We start from the raw sequence: 23,459 nt of genomic DNA, 5'->3' as shown, positions 1-23,459 counted from the left end.
AGCTGACCAACTGTAGAATTAAATCACATCTCTGTGTGTGTGTGTGTGTTTTTTTTTTTTTCGTTTTGTTGCAAACCGTCCACAGTCGATTGGCGCTTCAAGAAAGTGAAATCGATTCCCCGCCTGCTCATCGACAGGATCCCTGAATGGAAGACGGCTAGAGAGAGGTCGCCACGCCGAGAACAGGCTGAAATATTGTTGTTGTTTTTGGGTTTTTTTTTTTTGGTTTTTTTTTCCCCCCCTTCCACTGTCGTTGTGTTTACCACCATCCGAGATATCGTTGGCAGCCTCGACGGCTGCAAACGACGCCGTCTTTGCCATGGCTTTTGGCGTAAAAGAGCCAGAAAATCCCTCAGAATGAGAGGCGCCTGAGATTCGTCATTGTTGCGGATTTAAATGCCTCTCTCCAAGGGCCACCGACCCGCTGTTTCGCTCAGGTGTGCGGTGTCTCACGCTGTCACGAGTAAACAATTCAGAGTCTGCTAAAATACAGACAGAGACTCCATCGGGTGGGTGAACATAATCTACAGCGAAGAGGGGGATATTTTTTTTTTTTTTTTTTTTCTTCTCTTCTTCCCAAGCAATATGGCTGGTGAGTGGGGCTGGGGACGCTGGCACAGGCTCTCCAAGGCTCCTAAATGCTAGCTGAAGCAGATGGCACCGTTCCCCATGGAAGCGACAGCTCTATGAGGACAAGCAATATCAATAATAATATAAATCCGGACTCTTCAATCTTAATATCCAAGATGGAAGACGTTGTCATCCCGTTCTCGTCTGAGGTGCCCTGCGACAATAATGGACAGCGCATGTGGTGGGCATTCCTCGCCTCCTCCATGGTGACGTTTTTTGGGGGTCTCTTCATCATCCTGTTATGGAGGACCCTCAAGTATCTGTGGACTGTTTGCTGCCATTGCAACATCAAAAACAAGGTACGGCTGCTGCTTCCACATGTAAAATCTCTCACATGTATTCAGCTGATGCACATCATGGAGATATTCCCGTCACACTGGCCTTGACTCCTTGCTCTGTGATGGCCCTGCCACTACGCTGAATGTTATGGTTTCCTCATCATCTGCATCATACGCACCCACTAAACAGATTGAGTGCCCATTGCAGTGTCTCTATAATGAGTAATCCCCCCCCATGAAGATGATGGTTATTATCCCTCGGCTGTGTTCTTGAATAAAGTGGGTGGCGTTGCATGACAGATGACAGGAGAGCAATGCCTTCATTTCATTTTGCCTCGACATGCATCAGAGTATCCCCCTGCCTCATCGGCTGTAGCTTCTAGGGTGAAAGTAAACATCCCAAGAGGCCGCACACCAGTTTCATGTAACCAAACATATGATCCTGCACATTCCACCGGTGAGACCTAATGAAGTCCACTGGGACTTCTCATGCAGACCCAACGAGACCAAGGCTGTGCCCCCTACACACTGTGAAACAACTCTGGAGACATCATTCCTTCCTCCCACAGCTTTCCGTTATTCCTTCATGTTTACATTGAGTGGCGGCTGAAATGTGGCTGTGCTGCATGTTGGCAGGACCAATGTAGAAATAGGATAAAAAAAGGGCGACTGCCCATTGCTTTGCTTGGGGTGGCCTGCATTAAGGATGAATCATGGCTGATTCACGTGTGTGTTAAAGCCTGCCTCAAACATGACTCACGCACTTGTGTGTAGTGCGTGTGGTGCCCCGGTTGAACAGAGGGGCAGCTGAAAGGTAATGTTGCTCAGAGTGTGCAAAAACATGGCCTAACACTTTTTTATTTCATCATGATTGTTTGGAATAAGAATTTAGATGTTTAACACAAATATAAGGCAATGGCAGTTTTTTTTTTTAATTTGTCTTTCGTTCCAAGGGGTTGAAAATAGGATATAGTGACACTGATGAGAAGAAAAGAAAGACAGAGCGAGTGTCAGCTTCCTCGTCCTTGATATTTGGGTTGCGTCCAGTTCGGCTGGATGAGCCGTGTCCCTCTTGCTGCTCTTCAGTCATGTTCTTTTGGTGGCCTTGGTCCTTTTCTGCCCTTCTCTGTTTGGTATTATGACAGGTGGGAGACAGGGCGTCCTTAACTGCCAATAAACACAGCAGATACCCTTCATTGACGGATACACTGAATGGTTTAGGATGCAGTGTTAAAGTTTAAAAAATAATCTGTCGTCAGAACGAATGATTCTTAAAAAATGGGGAATTTAAATCTAACAGAATTAGCTGAGAAGGATTTTGTTTTACATTTGTGAAACAGTTCATTTTCATCAGACAATGATTTGATAATTTCAGATGGGATTATGTTTGCATTTGTGTAATATAAATTCACATCTGAAAGATATTTTAAATAGTATTGATTTCAATCAATCAATCAACTTTTATGCACAAACCCCCAGATCCGATATGTTCAACAAAGCCGTGTTAGAGCACCTGGATGGGACATGACTGACACATTGATCATCTCAACTTAAGGTTTTTCCACCCAGGCTATTGGCCATACACAAAAACATGAGCAGACATTTACATGATACAAGAGGCTTCTGGGATTCAGATTATTTTCAAGGACGCCAGAAATTTTCCCAATCTAAACATCTCTTGTTTACACCGCAAGATAATTCTGCTCAGTATGTCATTTAGGCTTTTACTTGGCTGTCAGCCTCCTGTCATTTTGTCATGCCCATGGATCCCAGTATCCGAAATGGCACCAAACCATATGCCATCCTTCATACTTCTCACAGTCTTGCTGGGAAAGTGATGAAAATAAACCATGCAAATATAATGAGGCATCCATCTTGTGACTGCTGGTGGGTATCTGGTCGCATCTCATCCCTTGTAAATGAGCAGAAATGATAAAAATGAAAATACATGTCTGTTGGTGCTCCCTCTCTGTGTTGTTGTTGTTGTTGTTGTTGTTGTTGTTGTTGTTGTTGTTGTTGTTGTTGTTGTGTTGTGGACGGCAGAGCCATCCCGTTAGGTGACTTTGGTGGGCTTGACACTTGGCTGCAGAGGGAAAAGGCTTGTTAGGGGTATTAAGAAGGGGAAACTGGATCTGTGTTCAGCTGACTGGTGCGGCCAGCTCGGTTGGCATGTGTCAGAAACAGGATGCATATAGTTGCCGTACTGGGAGCCTGGAATCGGAGGCAAGTAAATAGAGGTGGAAACTCCGAGAGAGACACAGGAGGAAGTGGAAACAGGGGGTGTCAGGGCGATGAGGGGTTCGAGAGGGGGTGTTGCGTTGCATGGTGTTCTCCTGCGCTTTGCCACTGACACACAGCTGGTGTCTTAATTCTTTTAAATGGCCATCTTCTCTGTCAGGATTATAAGGCAGAAGATGAGGGTCATAGAGACCGTACTCATCAAGAAAAGAAAGAGATAAGGGAATGCCGTAAGGAAAAGTGCAACTTTTTGAGTCTTTGGAGTCTGCACTGCTCTATGACAGTGTCTGTATTGTACTGTTCATTTTACTGCAACGTCAATAAATGCACACAGGGCTCCAAGCAGCCAGGGAGGAGTCCTCAGAACCAGGAGAATCGCCTTTTTACTTCTATCTTTCCAAAACAAGACGAGACAGTTGAATTGCGGGCACTTAAACAATGTGTTATTGGGTGGACTAAAAAAGCAACATTTAAATTAAAAGCAAAGAACCAAACAGAGCTCATATTGATTTTTTTTTTCTAACCCTGTGCTAGTAATGGCAACATTACGGCATTATTTATCTGCTGGGTGTTTCAGAGTGCTCAAATGCCACTTTTAAGCCACATATCAACCACATTTGTAATGCGATTTGCCCTAAGTCCCCCTGCAAACACCAGCTCTCAGGCTGTCGGGATGAGTGACATTATTTCATGCTCTTTTTATAGTGCAGTTCAAGACTTCACACGTTTCTAAATAAGGGGTTTCTTACTATGCGAGAGACTCACTCAAGACAATGCTAATGCATATGCATGAGTGACAGAAATGTAAGCACAGCCACTCAGTGATAGTGAAGCGGAGGAAAGCACTGCCATGCTGCAAGGCTTGTTAGCATATAAGCTCTGCTCTGTTTTCCCTTTCCCTACGGTGTTGTAGTCTTGCAGCGTTTTTATGCTGTTTCCTGTGCTGTGCTGCTCCACTGCTGTATGGTTATCTAATGGTCTAGTTATCTGCTCTGCGTCATGCCACCTCCAGGAGTTCTTATATGACGCCTCTGTTATTTGGGATGCGTGGGGAGGAGGAGTATAGAGGCTTTGCGTTTGTGGCATTAATCTCTATTCAAACATGAATGGCACCAGCATCCTCTGGAGAAAATGACTTTGTGAAGACATGGCTTTAATAATAAAAAAATAGAAGTACCTGACATTGTCTGCAGCAGGGCTTATAAATGTCTTATCCAACTAAACTCATATGGCAGTTTTCCAGTCAGTGTTTGTGTAGCTGTAACAGCCAATGAAATCTGACCAGAAGTTTGTTGCTGTGGTGTTTTTGTTATATAAAAGCGTGACGAGGTGGAATATGAGGTATTCATGACATAGAAAATGTCAAACCTTTAAGTCTAAAGCAACAAGACCTGAGAAGAGCTCAGTTAACTTAAACTATTATTTTTACTGGAACTGAAATAAATTGTCGATAAATAAATGAATCTATCCACTGAAAATGAATCTCCGATTTTTTTGATAAACAGTAATTTAAGTAATTTTTCCAAACAGAATTTACTTTTCTCCATATTATTGTAGACAAAATATCTCTGGGTTTTGAACTGTTAGTCAGACAAAATAAACGATTCTAAGGTGTAAAATTGGACTTTAGGAAATTGTGACTCAATCAATACTGAAAATAATCCTTAGCTGTGGCCCTAATTTTTGGCTTTTCTAATTAGGCAGCAGGTTAATGTCAGGTAATGCTATTAACAATGACTTACCATTAGCTAGTGTTACTGACCAGTTACCAGGATCTGCTAGCTGACTAAGTGATATGGTTATGTTGGTATGATTTTATCAGTACAAAATCATCTATTCCCAGCAGCACAGAAATCGTCCGTGTCTCTACAGGTGTGTAGAGACTGTTTCATCTTGAGGTGGAAAGCGCTGCGTCAGTTAGAGCAGGAGCTGTACTGGACTTTGACACCTGTCACAAAGCAGTTAGGAGAGAGGAGACTCTTCAGTCCTATCAGCTGCAAACTGGTCTGAACTGACAACACAGAGGAGCTGCAGCGGAGTCAGAGTGGACTGTCATGTATTTCAATTCAAGCACCAAACTAACTACACATTGTGTCAGTGTGTTTTGGTGAGATATATATCAAATGAGGACAAAAAAAAAACAACAAAAAAAAAACCAAACAAAAAAAACACCTCCCACCTTGCCTCAGTACAACAGCTGATGCAGCTACTGCACTGAGCACCTTCAGCCTCCCCCTCATCCCCCTAAGGTGCAACATGGAGTGTTTTATGTGCACTTTTGAGCCAACAGCCGTCAGGACTGTACAGTTGTTTCTGTCCAAACAGCTCAGCGAGAGCTGATGGAGCAGTGTACCTGCTCTGTTTGGACAAGCCACTCTTGACACTTAGCTCTGCTGTGCCCAGCTTTAATCTAGGTGACATTTTGTTGCGTTACTTCTTTCTTGTACTTACATCTGTATGTTCTCTGCAGTACATGTTTTTTTCTGTATGTCCCACCAATATTTTCTGTCTGTGGTGGAGGACAAAGACAGTACACATCACTGTGCAGCTGCTAAATTGCACATTAATGGATGTAATACATTTGCACTTCTAGAATATGTGAGAGAATTTTGTATACACTGAGACAATTTCTCTACATTCGTATGGCCATCTGTACACCAACTCCACATCTTTCACTGTATACAAATTTTACTTTATGTGTTACTGCATTTTTGACTTTTTCCATATTGCCTTTTATTCACATTTAGTGTGGGCCTGAATATTATACATCATTTTTATTTATTCTGTCTTTTATTTAAAATCTGATGTTTCCTCTTTTGGAACACAAGCATGGAAACACTTATAATGCTGTAAACCATATCTTTTCACATTTTGACACTTTTAACACATTTAATAATATTTAACAAAAAATAATATTGAAACTGCTATTTTTCCCTTTTATCCTTGATCATTTGAAACATGCTGTTTCTCATGTTTGTGTGCTGCTGCTCCAGCCCTGTGTCCCCGTGGCAATCATGGGATCATTAAAGTTTCATCTTATCTAATGAGAGTTTGATGTGCTGTGCTTTGGCTCTCCTCACTTAAGGGCCAGACTCTGCTCCTGTGATGTGACTGATAAACAGGTGGGGTGAGGACACATCTGGTGGCAAGGCTCCGTTTTCTCTGACCCTTGTCAGTCTGCAGTCAGAGGGTTCATGAGAAAGCAAATGTATTATCACTTAACATTTAATAGCTTTAAGATTAAAGGTGGAAAGGTAGCTGACTTTCCTTTAAATTAGTTTTTTTTTTTTTTTTTTTCCCCCACAAGAAGAAATCCATCTTATGCTCGGTCGTCTAATGAGATACAGCGGCCTCTGTGAATTTGAAATCATTACGATGCATTTCCATAATTAAAGATCGATATTGATTTTTATGGCTTGGCTTTCACTGCAGCACAATTAATCATATCTGAGTCTGAAACCCACCTTAGCGTTTGCGTGTGTCTACATTTATGATGAGGAAAAACCGGAGCTATGGCAGAGTGAATGAGGTATGCTGGGATATGCTGGGGCACTCTTCAGTGCGCTTACCTTTCACTGGAATGGATTGCGGAGGTGCCTGCAGAGAGGAACTGTTATGAGCCTGTGTACTCCCTTGTGCTTGGCAACGGACCAGCTGCATTTCGCCAGAGCAGCAGAGAGCACACACCCTGCCATCAGCTGTCGCTCTCACTAACCTCGGCCTAACGTGGCCCAGCTCGGCCCGCTTCATCCCGCTCTGGCTTACTGAAATCCAGAGCTAATTGAAGAAATAAAATGTGCAAAGCAAAGACCTGATTAAAACGAGTGGGTGCTGTGGAGCGGATAACACGAAACACTTGATAAAGACTTGTTCTGCACATATGGCTGTCATTTTTTTGATGTCATCTCAGGAATGTGTGTGTGTGTGGAGGTGGACTACTATGTTCTAGTGGCCAGTAGCTGACTTGCATGTGTCTCATCATGTGTTGTTGACACTTGCTGGGAGTGAGCATGCCACAGACCGGTCCCAGGGCAAAATGTTTCCACGCTTGCCTGTCCCCAACCACTTGTATCAGGAGTAGGGCTGCAACTTATGATTATTTTCATCTTCCTTAGTCTGGCAAGTCAATGACTCTTAATTTAGTCTATAAAATGTCAGAAATTTGTAAAAATGCCCATTGCAATTTCCCAGAGTGCAAAGTGATATCTTCAAATTGCTTGTTTTGTCAAAACAACAGTTCAAAATGCAAAGATATTACATTTGCTATGGCACAAAACAGAGCTTTTTGATAGGAGACTTAAAGTACTATTTGATTTTAAAACCAAACTGAAGAAAAAGAACATTTGTGTGTGTGTATATATTGCAATCTTTACTCTCTTTGAGATCTCACTATCCTGATCTACTTTTTAAATTCTAAACAAATGTAAAAATAGATATTATCCTGCAGCAGCACACAGTGGATATAATGTAGGCTTTTGCAAACCTGTTCCGTCTTCTTTTCTCATGCTCCTCTAATGTGGAATGTGTGACTCATGAGTTATTCTTCAGTGGAGATCCTCCCTTTTCTGGGCCCTAATCCCTAATTCTCTGGGCCTGATTTGATGGCCATCTAGGGACAACTCTAGTGTTCCATGCTGATGTATGATAATCCACAGACAAGGAGAGGCCATATATCAGGCCAGACTATGTATATCATGAGGCAGATACAGAGGTCCACCCCCCTGTACCCAAACCGTGTTCCCCTGCTGTCATGCTGTTATGTCTTCTTTGGCCAGTCACTGGACTATTAAAAGGACGTCCACGCCCTGGGAAGTATTCAGAGGTTAAAGGTTAGAGGGGAAGGGTGTACCTGGCTCCACAAGCTGGAAGAGTGCAAGATTGGCATTCCCAGCATTGAAAATGCATGATAGGGTCTAAGCCACCTGATCCTTGCCTAGTCAAACTGGCAGTGGAAAACCATTTGCATACAGATCTGCTGGTTGAGACCAGCTAGGCTAAGCTGGCACAGGAGGCCTGCAGAAGGGAGATAGCTAGCTCGTGCCTGGCTAGCCAGCGGTATCATGGCTTATGGTTTCCAGTCTACCAGCTTTCTTCCTCAGCTGTTGTCGTCCTTAAACAGCTTAACATCAGAGGGTGTGTGTGCGTGTGCGTATAGGTTGGGTGCTCTCCTTACAGCCAGGCCACAGAAATCAAATTTAATAAGATGAAACATGAACAAGAATGATTGCAGAAGTTCCAACGACTAAACTAAGCTGATGTTATTTTGAAATGGTGTTGATAATCATATGTGGATATGTCTTGGTTTGTGTGGTCTAACAGGTATTTAAACCATAGTTTATAAGGACAGCAGCATGTATTTTCCAATGGTACCACTGCCTACTGCTCTGTAATGCATATGCGCCTCATTTTGTCTTTTGAAGCTTAATTTTCACGCTCATTTATCTTTGTCAGATCTGCAAATGCTTGTGTTTTTAAGTGAGTGACAGAAACAGATGTGAGAGGCATTTTGCTCCGATTAAATTCTTCACTATTGCTTCGAGTCTACTTGCACATCCAATGTTTGTCTGTAGTCTTATAATGCTGAGATTCTCTCGCTGTTTTAGACACTAAACTCTACAGTCAGATTTTTAGTTGAAATTGTTATAATACTAGAAATATCCAAACCTTCCATGCCATTGCCTCGATTAACAGCAACCAGACAAGACCAGCACGTGCACAGCCCTTTATCAGGCAGAGCCAGCCAGCCCCTACTCTCCCCCTCATTTTCGCTCCATTCCTCCCAGCCTACCACCCACCCTCCGAAATCAGGGAAGCCCGTAGAGCATTGATATGTGGACATCAAAACGCAGTTAACATAATAATTGGCGCTTTGAGCTGTGTGCACTGATGCACAGAGGGAGAGAGAGAGAGAGAGAGAGAGAGAGAGAGAGAGAGAGAGAGAGAAAGAGAGATGGAGATGGAGAGAGAGGGGAAATGTGTAGAGGACACTGCAGTGACCTTCAAAGATCTCAGCAGGCGGCGTTTCTGTTTCCTGTTTAGAGATCTGCTCTCTCTCTTAACAACAATCCTGCATGGCTCTGTGAGGTTGAACATACAAGTGGGTAAACATACAAGCACAGCTCCCATCCTCAGAGAAGGTTAGGAAAGTGTTAGGATCACCACCGCCACAGCCACTGCCTTTAGCAACCTCAATTAACCTCCAAAGGGGCTAGGCTAATATGCTAATTGTCATTCTCCTTGCAGGCTAACAGCAGGCTCAGGTTTCTCTCTGTGTGCCAACAATGTGCCTTCATAGCTACCATGCTACAATGCTAAGATTGCACGCCATTTGGCAGCATCCCAGCCAGTGTCTATTAGTTAAGTGAGCAGTAGACACTAATAAAATGGAATGGTTTTTATGAGGAAATGCAAGTTCGACTGACGGTGAAGGGCAGCTCACAAGTTGAACCCTGCTCAGCCAAAGTGAGCTACACGATGATTTTACCTCTTGACTTCTTCTGACATTTTCCAGAGTGGCTGAGCAGAATGAATAGCTCAGCTGTCAATTACAGCCTTGTTTGATGCTTGCAAAAGTGAAATCCCAGAAGGTCCTGTCTCACTCAGGTTCCGTCTGCCGCCCGGCAGTGCTCGGAAAGCTGTGAAATGTATCTAGACGTGAACCAAGTGGGGCAGAGCAATTTCAGAGTGACACGAGCTTGGTAAGATGATGAGCCCAGTGTTGAGCCCCAAAAGACAGCATGTGTAGACATCATGTACAGATGATGCAGAGAATGTATGGATCCATTGCTGGATGCCTCATTAAAGATGGATGATAATGTAGAGCTGCCATGCTGCTCTCTGACAGCCGATGCCATTGAGATTAAGGAACACTTTAATTGGTCAGCAGTGGTAACACTATTAAATTGCCTAACTGCCCTCCTGGGGACTGTTTGGACTGTAGATATTTTAATCTGTGAATGACTATATGTGTCTCACTCACATGAGCAGAAGTCATTTTGAACATCATGGATAAACTTATAAATTAATGAAAAACAATGATACAAATATAACTGATGATCTCATCCATAAAATATATGCATTTGTATGAACTTATTGGTCTAGATGTAATTTCAGTCTTCACATTTTCATGCATTACTAAAGATAAGTCTATCCATGATGGCTAGAGCCATGAGAGATGAACTCATTCATCATGTGTCTGTAAAAGGTATCTGTTATAAAGATACAGATTTGCTTGTTATGGCTTCAGTGCTAGATGAGATGTCTTATTGTTTGGTCCTTTCTTGTCAGATGGACTTGCATAATGCTCGGAAGTGTGCATGGTGCTGCTTAACACGTCCCTCCCTTTCCTTTTCATAGCAGCACAAGTACTGAATGTGTATATAGAGTTGTCTATTAGTGTTTTTTTTGTAGTGTACTGCAATTGCAGTGCCAGTTTTTCTGTGTTACAGTGGAAATAGTGTGGTGATTTCAATTCAGTGGAGGTCAGGTTACAGAACTATGGCTCCATGGTGATTATTTGAAACATCAGAATCCACAATAGATTGAAGCATTATTAACATTGGCTTAGAAATGTGTCAAATGTGACTAACTATTGATTCTGAATGACAGACAGATGTACGTATGTATGATAAAAAAGTAATTTGTAATATTGTTTCAGAACTGATGGTAATTGCTACTCACTATCTTAGTGCTGTCAATCAGGATTCACACCCTGGATGCCTCTGGGTAGTTTGTGGTCTGTGTTGAAATGTGTGGTTCAATTATGATGTTGACCAGGGGAGCAGCAGGGATTAGTTCTAATATTCCGACAACGTAATGCTGTCCACATTGCTCATCTGAGATGTGGAATCCATTGGCCACGGTGACACACAGCAGTTGTGCTCCATCTCCGTGTTTTGGCAGGATGCATTAAACATGACGACCATGGGCCTCAGCTATTCCGCACAAGTGAAGATTTTCAGCACCATGGAGAGCTCAGGAAGGATCGACTGAGCAAAGCCTCTCATACACATGTATGTGCGGCTATGTCTGTGCTCTTTACTACTACTCTTTGTTTAAACAATCTAGCACTTTGCGTCTCATATAAAAATATACATGGCAAAAAGTACCTTTCTAAATTATGTCATCTAGTGTTCTAAAAAGCAAAGTCCCCAAATAAATGTTAGTTTCAAGCTGTTTTCATAAGGTTAATAAGCAATGAGTTGGAGTCATCACATCTCAAAAGCAGGGTTTAATTGGTTGCACTGAAACTAAGCAAGGATGGGACAAGGTTGCTAATATAGCAGCAGTGGACTGGAGGTGGTGCATGGCAGGACTGTCTGAATATCCCCGTGTGTTGCACAGACCTTGATAAGGAGTTGGAGGGGAGCATCTAAGATCAAAGTTTCGTTTTTCTTCATGCCTCGCACACTCAGTATATCATCACAACACAGCCTTCTTCTTAGTATTTTTTTTTAAAAATCCACTGCATGAGAGCAGAATAGAATTATACTGAGCTTAAATTATTAAACATAACATAAACTGACAAACGGAAACTCCAAAGTCCTGAGAGTACAAGAGTTGCGTGCATCAAACATACTGATGATAGTTATTCTCAGATGCTCAACAGTAGTTTGGCTAAAAATTTTAAGTTTGTCGTAAAAGGGTTAAAGGCCTAAAAGGGCTTAAGAAAAGGGTTTATCCCCTCAGGAGCACTGGTTCAGCAAACTTCATGGCAATCTGCTTATTAGATTACATGATGTGCATAGTTGACATTTTGGCCTAAGGGGTACAACTGGGAGGAAGCTCATGAGTATTCAGAACCGACAGGGTTCATTCTTTAGGGGACATAAATGCATTGAGTAAAATGTCATGGATATAAAAGTTCTTGTGTAACTAGAGAGTTTGGCCTGCAGAAATCAAGCAGCCAAAACACAGAATCTTGTTTAATTGTGAAGTAAAATCAGCAGTCAGAGATTCCATTGTGTGTGAGAAGCAGAATGAAGCCAGAAATACCTTTTACCAGCTCCACTGGAAAACATAGCTGAACAAGCTACACAAATTTTATGAGAGAGTAGACTTCAAGGATGAAGACCAGCTGATTACTGTGGCTAATGTATCGATTAAACTGTCACCACTCCAGCGAATAGCAGCAAAAAGACACGGATGGAGCCGCAGCGAAAGTGGAGCTTTGAGGTTGATACTGTCAATTTGAGAAAAAATATGAAAAATTGTAAACAAATTCCATGAAATTCACTATTAAAAACTGGCCTTTTACAGTTTAAAGTTGAGAAATGATTAATTATTATGTATTATTATAATCGATGCTAATTAAAGAAAGCGCTGTTTTTACATTGACGCAGAGACATTTTGGGTATTTCTGTAGTGACAAATTCACGTCTGCCAAAATATATGCCATCAAATATATCTGATAAGCATATATCTGCTGATGATATTGGATAATATTGACAGTCTGGCTGCAGATGCTTCCTGGGACCCTTGAGTGGAACAGAGCCACAATTAGGGCGATTGGCTCCACCTGTGCTTGGTGCTGTGGTGAACAGCAACCAAACAGCTGAATCCAGCTGCCGGGGCTAGCTGCTTAGCGTGCTAACCTTGGTAGAAGAAAGGATGTGATAGAAACAAGAGCTAACATTGGCATTGCTCCCCACCTCTGAAGACAGCTCTCGGCAAGTAAAGGAATGAAGCGTGATGCTGAACCTCCAACATTTTCTCTAGACTGGTAAGTGAACAGCTGTTCATGCTAATGTTGGCTAGGTAGCGAAAGCTAAACTTACACATTTAAATCCAAGTGATTGTTATCAGGTCTTTTTTTTCATAAAGAAAAAAATCATGAAGGATAATTAGGGTAATATTACTATATATTCCTGTCACTATGGTATATTTACATTTATCAATTGCTTACAAACAATAAGTAGATAGGAAATATTCTTTAATATGATTTTTAATTAAAAACACAATCACTACTGAAGCCTGAGAGTATGACTTATTTTTGATGCATGTCCTCTAAAGGCTGGCCAGTTAAACACTTGAGTAACTGTAAAAACACTGCTAAAACACACTAATTTGCTTCATTTTTCTCTGTGGAACAGGGCTGAGAGATTTTAAATAAAAACATTTTTTTTGCCATCAGGAGTGGGTTGGCACATCTGCAGGAACAGGCAGTAATGGTCTGTAATCTTGAGGGAGTGGGCGTGTGTGGGATTGAAAGAACTATCCCACACAGACCTTTAATTGAGACTTAAAAAAATGACATTAAGACTCAGAAATGCACTCCTAAGTGCAGTCATTTGTCATGTCTCGACAAAAGTGAGAACAACACTCAGTTAAGTTAACAAAACCATTGCTGTTTACAAATTGTGACTGCCAATAACAGATTCGGTGACTGGATTTTGGGGTGAAAAAGAAAGACAGATAGGAAGAAAAATGGATGAGGCAAAGTTTAAATTTAGCCTTTTATCGGTGCCAAATCTTCAAGCTGAATGTGTAGAAGGATTCTGAAATTTCAGGTTCAAAATCAGCTGTTGTTGTTGTCAGCCCCTAATCTCAGTGACAAACAATTTGCGTTTCATTTGACTGCTTCACAATAAAAGCTATCCCATGTTTCACCAGTTTGTAAATAAAGCAGCTGCAGTAGAAAATGAACATTGGTTTGCATTAGCAGTAACTTACGGCGGTTTTGATACAGCTGCAGGTGAGTGAACAGTAAACAGTGTGTTCCTGTGAATCCCTTGCGCATTTGAAAGCATTTGAACAAACAATGAAAACTACCATAGAGAGAGTTAGTGACAGGATGTAGATATGCTGACCTTTGACGTCATGAAAATGTTTTGTCTTTTTGTCTTTTATGATGCAGATTTTGTTTCTGTACTTTAAACACCTGCTTCCATAACTTTGCCACACCTCCGATTACATCTGTTCAAGTCCATTACTGGAAATCCTGAACTTTTTTTCTCAAATTTTTTTAATGATTGAGTGAGTGATTGTGACGGTCAGTGCTGATGGACAGAGGCTGGATATTGTTCTGCCCTGTGCTGTGATCTATTGGGGACCACTGAGCTTAGCAGCTGCCCTACTGCACATTGTCTCGAGTGAAGATGAACTCCAGCAGTATGCTGGAAAGTTTTCATCATCTTTTTCTCTATCAGTCTGTCCTCTTTAATTTCCCCAGTTGTTGACCTAATATCCTTTGTTTTTATCTGTATTTGTTTACGTAGTGTTTTTTCCTCTGTCTCTCCTCATCTTTCTCTCTGTCTTTCGCTCCCTTTCCAAAGCATCTTCATCTGTCATTGTCCTTCAGGTCTCCCTTGTGTTCCCCCAAAGGAGCCACAGTCTGTGAATTTTGTAGCCAGACATGACTGGTCTCTGCTGGGAAGCCCTTGTTGTTCATTTGGCCCTCTACCCTCATGGATACGAACACAGGGGGACAGATCATAAGTGATATCACAAATGACATGTGGAAATGCAGCGTTGTTAAAACACTAGAAAAGACTTGCCCTCACCAGTCACTCAGAATTAGAGAGTATGACAAGAAAGGGTTGAAAGGGAGAAAGCTGAACAGCAGGATGGGAGTAGACAGATGCAATCCTCAGCTCTCTGTTTTTGACAATTTATGAGAACATTAATTGCCCTTTCTCTTTTTATTCATGGGGATTTACCCTTCCTATTTAGGGAGTTGACCCCTGCTCATGGGATCAGAAATTGATTATTTCTGTGACGTGGGCATGACTGGAGAAGGAGCCTTTCACCTGTCTCAAAAGGGATCAGGGTCAAAGTTGACGAGGGTCGAAGGAGAAATTAGCTGTCTGTGTGTTCTCACATGACAGACCAGTGAACAGAACAGAGGTGGGGTGACTTTTGAGGTGAAACCCTACCTATGTAGGCTGCACTGCTGCCGTTTCCTCTTCCTGTGGGAGTAGCTCTGGCCTGCTAAGATGGCTGCTCTGTAATTACTCTGACGCGCAGCCTCTGACCATCACGGCCATGCTCCCTGTCGATCAAAGCAACCCATTCTTGGCAAGGTGTACGTGTGGGTGTGAGAAATACAGGGTTTATGTGATTTAAAAATGCATGCTAGGCGATAAGAACAAAGACACACAAGTTGGGAAATACATCTCCTTGTTATAAATAGATAAAGAGGATCTTTCTCAGCTTTGTTCAGCCTTCCAGAGTCTAGTCATTACGTCTATTTCCACACTCTGGTCCAATAACACAAAGAAAGAGAGCGTCTTTGTTACACTGCAGCTACTTTAGATAAGAACATTTAATTATCCTAAACATTATGAAGTCATCAATGTTTTCCTTGATGAATTCATAACATTACATCTTGAGTTTTCATCAGTTTTTGTAGAGTATTAAAATACAGAGAGGAGACTTGGAACAGCAGTGGGAAGCCAGTGGGCCAAATAGCAGTGGCTGCGATATATAGAGATTGCAATGTGATTTACTGCTGTCTCAGGGCCAGCCTTGGCCCTGCTGTTTTTATTCACACATAATATAGCACACACACACACACACACACACACACACACACACACACACACACACACACACACACACACACACACACACACACCATTAAAAGCATTAGGAGTCTGACATTTACACTGTGCACACCACACAGGTGGTGGTTTACTTTTCTGTGCAACCTCTGTGCCTCAGTGTGCTCACATGGAGGCAAGGCAGGACAGTTTGAAAGGGAGTGCTGCTGGAAACAAGTAAACCGGAGCTCCAGAAAATAGAGGACGACTGATGTTGTTCTCATGTCTGTGGTAAAACTGTCAGCAGCTGGCAAAAGACAGAATACACCTCTAAAGCTCACTAATATACTGTATCATAATTGTTTAATCCATGCAAAGAGTAAAAATGACAAATTACCATTTATGGGGATTAACATACTCCCCAAGTTTTGAAATTTTCTCGTACCATAAACTTAATATTACTAATAACCTCAGCTTACATGACACAGTACCAGCAGTGGACTGTATAGTTGCCTCCACATGCATATATATATATATATACTTATATATACTATACTTTATATACTTTACTGTATATAGTGTCAGTCTGTAGTTCCTCTAATTTGTGGCCCTGTCGTAACGGCTGACCTAGCTTTGACCTCCTGGTTTCTGGTTGACAGAGGAGCATGGTTCATTCATTGTTACACAGGGAAAGTAATAGGCCTGCCATGTTAGAAGGCTGACCAAGGAGAACGGTGATATGTGGGCCAAAAATCAAATTAGATTTGAAGAAGTGTGAGTCTAAGTTTGAGTTCAAATTTCCCAATTGAATTTGCATATCAACTTCTTCATGCACACTTGTAGCCCTTACATGAAGTTTATCTATTGGTATTTGAAAGTGAAAGAGAAAACAAGATAATAAACATTTTCCAAGCAAAGGCTTTGGTGCTCAGAGGTTGTCTGTGTCCCTGTCAGCAGTGTTCACAGAGAAATTACATTTTTTGTTTTCCCATTCCAGTTACTGCCGGGGATAGATGCTTTCTGTCCTCCCCTCTGTTCTGGGAAAACAAAACAACAAAGAGCAGCTGGGAGCTCCCTGTAGTTTTAAAGGTGACTCTACTTTTCTTTGTACCAGATATTGCAAAATCAACTCTGTGTTTTTGCTCAAAACTATGTCTAGGTTTTTTTGTCAAAAGACTATTACTGTCACATTTTGTGGTAATTACACAATTCTATATATATTGTCAGGTTTAAACATCCCAAAACATTATTAAAATACAAAGAGAGAAGACACAGAGTTAGAGCTCTTTTTACTCGCGAGGAGAACGGACAGAGATGTACTCAGTTACACTCTCCAACCCGCTCTGAGTACATCTTGCCGTCTCCTCTTTTTTATTTCCTTAGGGTGGTCCCTAGTTACATGGGAAATGCAGCCTCTAAAGGATGGGGGATACACAGACTGCACTCCTTATCTAAAAACGTTGTAAGAATGTTTTTGATTCCAGCAGGTGTGTTCAAGGTCTGGGACCTTGCTAATTTATCAGGTGCATAGTTTCTCAGAACATCCCTCTACTCTAACTCAAAGAGTTTCATGTTTATCTCTTCAGTGTGGTTTCGCTCTGTGCCCCGTCCTTGAATCTGCATGAGAGTCCTCCTGATGTCTCTGAAAAACAGCTTGCACAACATCCTACATAGTAGCACACACACACAGGCATATGTATAACTCTTAAACAGTATAAGCAAATGTAAGATAACCTCAAACAGTATAAGCAAATGTAAGATAACTTCTATGTACAATAATTCCAACATATATGTAAGTCATAATGCTGCAAGATGGTAATCATCAAGATCGAACCGTCATGCCCATTCCAGGAATCTTGTTGTCATCTTTAAATCAGCACTGAGGTTCATCTTCTCTTTTAACAATATTAAGATACCACCGCATTAATCTGCTCAAGGCTGGATTATTGCTACTCACTGTAGGTGGGTATTGGCTAGTCCTTTGTGTCTCGCCTAAAGTGTGTTAGCTCCATGGGCAGAACATCATAATATCTGTGTACCACTACAAATAGTGCATCTAATGGCTTGCACAGAGCTCCTTCAGATATTCCACATATAATACAGCTGAGGTGCTACAGGTGGAATCCCCCATGAATAATGGAGAAGCCAGTGTGTTGTTCATTTGTTGTGTGGACACAGATACTCTACTGCATTATTGATGGGACTTAGACTTAGCTGGGAGGTGGCATTCTTTACCCTGATATTCATAAATCAATAAAGAAAAATCCCTCAAGGTGTTTTTCACAATATAGTGCATTATACATTTACAGCGGTCTTGATCCTTAGGTCACAGTAGTTACTCTTGGTTGTTTCCAACCCTGGTCATTTATGTATTATTAAAAAATACTTGTGTTGCAATGGGGAAAAGAGGAGGAAGATTGATGAGAAAGAAATAGTCTGACCAGTAATGGCTGGCATTATTCCTACCAGTACTTTCTTGTCTTGTGGCTAGAGATCAGAGGAGGAGAGGGCCTTTGTTCCCACTAGCTCGACACTCTGCTGGAATTGATCTCACAGACCCAGGCCTTCTGGGAACAACCATGCGATCAGTGGTGTCTCCTGGAACTACCCAGCAAAACTTGGCCCTAATCCTGCTTTAACAGCTGTAGGGCACCAGTGTGCTCTGATTAAGAAGGAAAAGAAATAACCGCAGTGTTATTTCTTACCACTGTACACCCAGTGAAATATGTCTCCTATTTCCTTGTTACGTGTTTGTTTGTGGGGAAAGATAAGGGTGAATGGTGAGATAATTCTGTCCTTGGGGTGATTTTAATTCTGTTAAAAATATATATATATATATATAAAAAAAACTGATTTGGCTGTACCTTTGCTATTTTTAATGCAACCATGTCTACTGATATTATATGAATAATCTCTATGTGGCTCACATTCTGGTCTTTCTGATAGGTTGTTACACTCAACTATATGTAATAGGACAAGCACAAAATATATGTCTCTATGACACACTGAGGCTATGAAGAGGCATGGTTTCTGCACACACAAATACACATTTACACATGCTAGACAGAGGGAGCCTTGGGTGTTTGGTTTCTTTCCTTTTGCGTAATGTTTTTTCAGGCATACTGGAGTCTTCGCGGTCTGTCATTGTTGAACAGGGTTTAAAATAGACAGGGGTATTTGGAGGCAGCTTAGTTGCAACTGCAACACACGTGATTGAATTAGATTGCTGTCAGTTGGCTCCATTATAGAGGTCCCTTGGATATTTTCCATCAGCAAGTTGGTCGACCGGGTGTCTCCTGTTACACTTAGTTTCTTGGAGTATTTAGCTGGGTTATGCTGATCGATTGGCAGATGCTGCCTCAAAATTTGATCTAGTATACCATCTGAAACAAAGACCATGAATATTGTATATATAGTGTATAGTTCACAATACACAGTACACAATATTGTTGTGCTTTACTGTGAAATTTCCAGTATGTTTCCTATATGGAAAAGCTCAGGGCTGAAATTTGACTGACGGCAAGTTTAAGAGATCAAAAACTAAGAGACCATAAGAACAACACAATATGTGGAGCATGTGCTGACTCTATATTGACTCGAGGTGTAGCACACACTGGTCCGTCATGGTGCTACCATCAAGTATGATCATTTGAATCATGAAATGTAGCATTCTTGAGCCACTCCGACACAGCTCTCTCCTTGTCATTGACATTTCCTTGAGACTTGGCTACTGTTGGTGACATTAGACCAACGCAGGAGAATATATGTCTTGTAAAGCCCAGGCAGCGAGGATTGAGTGTGTACCAAGGTTGCACTTAGACTATTTTTCACCCTCCACCCAGCTAAAAATAACGTGATGGTATTTTGGTATTTTGTCACCTGCATTATTAGAACGCCCTTCCTTTGCCTACTCCTGCACCTTTAATGTGGAAATAAAAGATTAGAATTGGGTAACCCTGATAAATGTGTGACAAAAATGGAATTTAAAATGTGCACTGAGATTAGAAAATATGTATAGGCATTTAAAGATATGTAACTAGCCTAGTTTATTTTTCCACACAGCAGATTCCCTATGTTCCCATGCTCAGTTTTCCTGTTTATAAATCAGTGTTTGTCACAGTCTTGGCACAGGTTTTGCACGGGTAATATTGTGATGCTGCTTTGTGCTGCTGTGCTTCCCTGCTCAATTCTTGAATGGCAAAATTTCTCCTCAGTTTCAGTTGTTGTTCACCTTATAAGATATATTAAATATTTGTGTTAGTTTGAGAAACACTGACTATGGCTCATGTTTCAAATTAACGTGAATTTAAACCTTGGTTCAAAGAAGCACAGTGTCTCAAAACAGCATTGTCACCTTTTTAGAAACACGCTGAAACAAGCCACTGTTGTCTTGGATTTCAGCTGTTGGTTTTCCATTATTGAAACAGTAGAAAAAGACAGTTAATACAGAGGGTCAGAGTGGCAGCAAAAAGGATCAGGTGTTAGCTATGCATGGGCTCATGCAGAGATTGAAGTCTTTAAATGTCAGACCATTTCATGTCGTCAAGTGGCCTTTTACACACTTAAAAGTGCTCATTCATTTTCCACACAGGCTTATTTCCTGGAATTCAGGGTCACAGCGATGGAGATTGGATTATTGGGTGGGAGGTGGTGAAACACTGCGGACAGGCTGACCATACAAAACACGCTGTGCATTTACGTGCATGCCATAATTTGATAATAACAAGATTAAAGCTAGTCTCTGACTGTTGCAGCTGTCATTTCAGATCCTTAACTAGATTATTTTAAGGTTGAAACTGGAGCAAACATAATCTGATCAACAGACTGACGGTGTTTTTACTTATCAGTCCTTTAAATTACTGTGCTGTGCTGTTATATCTTACTTTCACTTCTGTCAGTGCTTTGATTCTGTGCACGCACCAGAAAAATAACATTGTGAGCTGAACGTCTATAAAAAGCAGAATAGCCCGCAGTGGAAAACACAATTTACATTTTAAGGCAACAACAAAACAGCTTTCATGTTACAGCTGACATGGGCAGTAAGAGAACTTGTTTTAAGGTGCTTTTTTTAAATTCTCATCCTCTGCTGTGGTGCTGAAAACACGTTTCATATCATTTAACTGTTTCTGATGGTGATTATTGAACAAATTATGGAAACATGGTCAATGAAAATCATGTAAACTGTAAAACTGCGCAGCCTAAATTTAAAATTGTGTTAAAGGGTCATATAAAATTGGGCTGATGAAGAAAGCAAAGTAGATTTAATCAAATGCAGACAAATGCAGTGTTTACATCTGCTACTTGTCAAATTGTTGAATAATCACTTTTCTGATTACGTGAACATTTATTGTCGCTGGCAACATCCCTCTGTCTTTTTCTCTCAGCCTTCGTCTGTGTCTTTCTCTCCCTGCTCTGTCCCTCTCTCCACCCCCCTCCTCCAATCCTCCCCTCCCACACACTCTGTCTCACACACCTACCGTCTGCCCGCCAGGTCTCTGTTGCTAAGCGACGAGCAATGAGCGATGGACTGCTCTTATGAGTGCGACGTTTGTCCGTCATGATCTCATCCTTGCCTGTGCTGTATGCACATGCACTGGGTTTCTCTTGATAGAGTTGTGGCAGATTACTATGGAGAGACATTAGTGCAGTTAGTGCATGAAACAGCTTGGATTTCAAAATTTCATTGATTAAATTTGCAAGATATAATTTAAAAAATATGTATTGGCTTGCAGCTTCTTGAGATGATTATTGAACAAAACATTGCAATAATAGTATGAAGTTAGAAATTGTGCCTTACAAATTAAAATAAGTAATTTTTTCACGGTGGTTCAGTATAAAGAGTGATGGTATTATATTGTAGTATCTGCTGGTGCTTTTACTTTTTCCATTATTAGTTCATAATGTTTTCAATTTAAAAAAGCAAATATTTCTCAAACAATAGTTGCAGAAAAAATAAACATTGGATAATTATTCTCATGATAAGATATTAACTGAATTTATTAGAGATTTAAAAATTCAAACACATAATATTACCTAAATTGTTTTTTGGGCATTATAGGAAATGTTACACTGTAAACCATTGTGCACAAAAACAAATGTCCACAGCCTGTGCTGTAATCTGAAGCTGCTGCTGAACGTGCTTGAACCACCGCTGTGCCCCTCCCTATCCCTGACTTTTCCTCATGTTACCAAGCTGCAAATTTCTCTGTTGCTTCATCCCTTTTGATTAGTCCCCAGGGCTCTTACGCCTTTTATTTTGACAAATGAGCCTGGTGCTGAGCAGTAAAAAGCACTTACAACCGTATTGATTAACAGTGGCTATTAGCTAGTGAAGAGGAAAGGAAGATGTTCTTACAGTAAACCTTCACTGGACATCCAGCCTGTTAAATAAATGCACTAAGGCTGGGGGATTAGTGATGTGGATTTCCTCACTGCTGCATTTGAAGAGAGGCTCATGAGCTGGAGGTTACTTCACTGCAACAGGCATAATGCATCTAGATGAGTGGATTACTGGGCAAGCTCTTAGCTATGCGGCTTCTCAAAACCCAGATGAAACGGAAACTGTCTTCATTATGATGTAATTCACATTGTGTCATTCACATAAAACCTTTGCGTAAATGTTCACGCTGTATATATTTTCAACCACTGTGTATATAACTGGTTCTGTTTAAAGATGGCCGACCTTCCTTGTCCACACACATCACAACAGAAGCTAGAAGTACATAATTGTACTTGTCATCTACAAGGACAGGAAGTGATCATGGTGAAGTGAAGAGCTTTGAAGACTTCTAGCCTCATGATGAATCGCTCATTCTCTCTCTCTCTCTCTCTCTCTCTCTCTCTCTCTCTCTCTCTCTCTCTCTCTCTCTCTCTCTCTCTCTCTCTCTCTCTCTCTCTCACTCACACTCTCCTCCCCTGTTCCCTGCATTGTTGCTTCAGCATAATTTCATAAAGTGAACGTCCTCTCATGCAAAAGCAGCCATAACACATTCTGCGTGTCACCCCAGTGACTTGTCCTTGGGTTCGTACAATGCTGCAGTGATCGAGTGCACACTGTGTGGACAGTAGAGGAGAGCTGATTCAGTCTTCACATCATCCCATGTGAAAGCTGTTTCCAGCTCCCTCTCTAACGCACTCTGACAACACTTTTTTTTATTTTTGTGCAGAATTTTCTGTGTTGTTTATTTGAGCTCAATAGTGCAGCCTGTACTAAGCCTGCAAGGGTCAAATTGCTGACTGTAGGGAGGTGGTTTTCTCTACCCCTACCTGCACAAACCACCCCCACATCGGCAGCGCCATCACAGGGAATGCCTCCCTCGACCTCGGGTGAAAGGCAATCCTGCAATACTTTTCTGTCAGCTCCTCAAATCCCAAACCTGTTCCAAACACATCAACATCGCCACTAACAGGAACAGACAGATCACAGCGGAAACCAGAGCTGATGTTCGTCTGACACTCAACACAAACAAACATGGTTCGACTTGGATGCAGGGTGCCTCCTCTGAGCTCTGTGGTGCCTTGTCTGTGGATGTTTCATTCTACAATAAAAATCCTTTGATTTGTTAAAGTTGAGCTCCACACAGTCAGACACAGACAGAGAGAGGATGCCTCAGTCCTCTCCCGCAGCCCACTTTACACTTGACATCACATAGAGGCTTAATGCTGTGCAATACGGTCCAGTGTTCTTCCAAAGGCAATGACCTTTCCTATAAACACACAGATTGGTTTGCTGTGCTGCCATCTTGCATAATTACACTGATCCTCTGTAGGCTTGAGAACACTTGCTGCAATGTTTCATCCAGACTTCAGCTCCTCTTAATGGATCTTGTTAGCT

General features: G+C 41.5%; 1 protein-coding gene and 1 long non-coding RNA gene across 16 annotated transcripts in view; one reads left to right on the top strand and one right to left on the bottom strand.

The window, feature by feature from the left end:
* The first annotated feature begins 550 nt into the window (after positions 1 to 550).
* Positions 551 to 23,459, top strand: part of kcnma1a (potassium large conductance calcium-activated channel, subfamily M, alpha member 1a) — a 134,349-nt gene continuing 111,440 nt past the window's right edge. For all 15 annotated transcript variants that reach the window (XM_071480457.1, XM_071480452.1, XM_071480462.1 and 12 more), the window contains exon 1: positions 551 to 929. In XM_071480457.1, the coding sequence (XP_071336558.1) occupies positions 639 to 929 (291 nt within the window). In that variant the 5' untranslated portion in view covers positions 551 to 638. The remainder of the gene's footprint in view (positions 930 to 23,459) is intronic.
* On the bottom strand, positions 16,909 to 17,557 carry LOC139622831 (uncharacterized). Its single transcript, XR_011691379.1, has 2 exons — positions 17,390 to 17,557; positions 16,909 to 17,359 (listed from the first exon to the last, which is right to left on the bottom strand). It is a non-coding gene; the product is annotated as an uncharacterized lncRNA (long non-coding RNA).

Source organism: Trachinotus anak, unplaced genomic scaffold (assembly GCF_046630095.1).
Source record: "Trachinotus anak isolate AG129_WGS33_773 ecotype Australia unplaced genomic scaffold, CSIRO_AGI_Tana_v1 ptg000007l, whole genome shotgun sequence".
NCBI lineage: Eukaryota > Metazoa > Chordata > Actinopteri > Carangiformes > Carangidae > Trachinotus > Trachinotus anak.
Note: the sequence above shows the minus strand (reverse complement) of the source record. Positions and strands in the feature narration are given on the sequence as shown.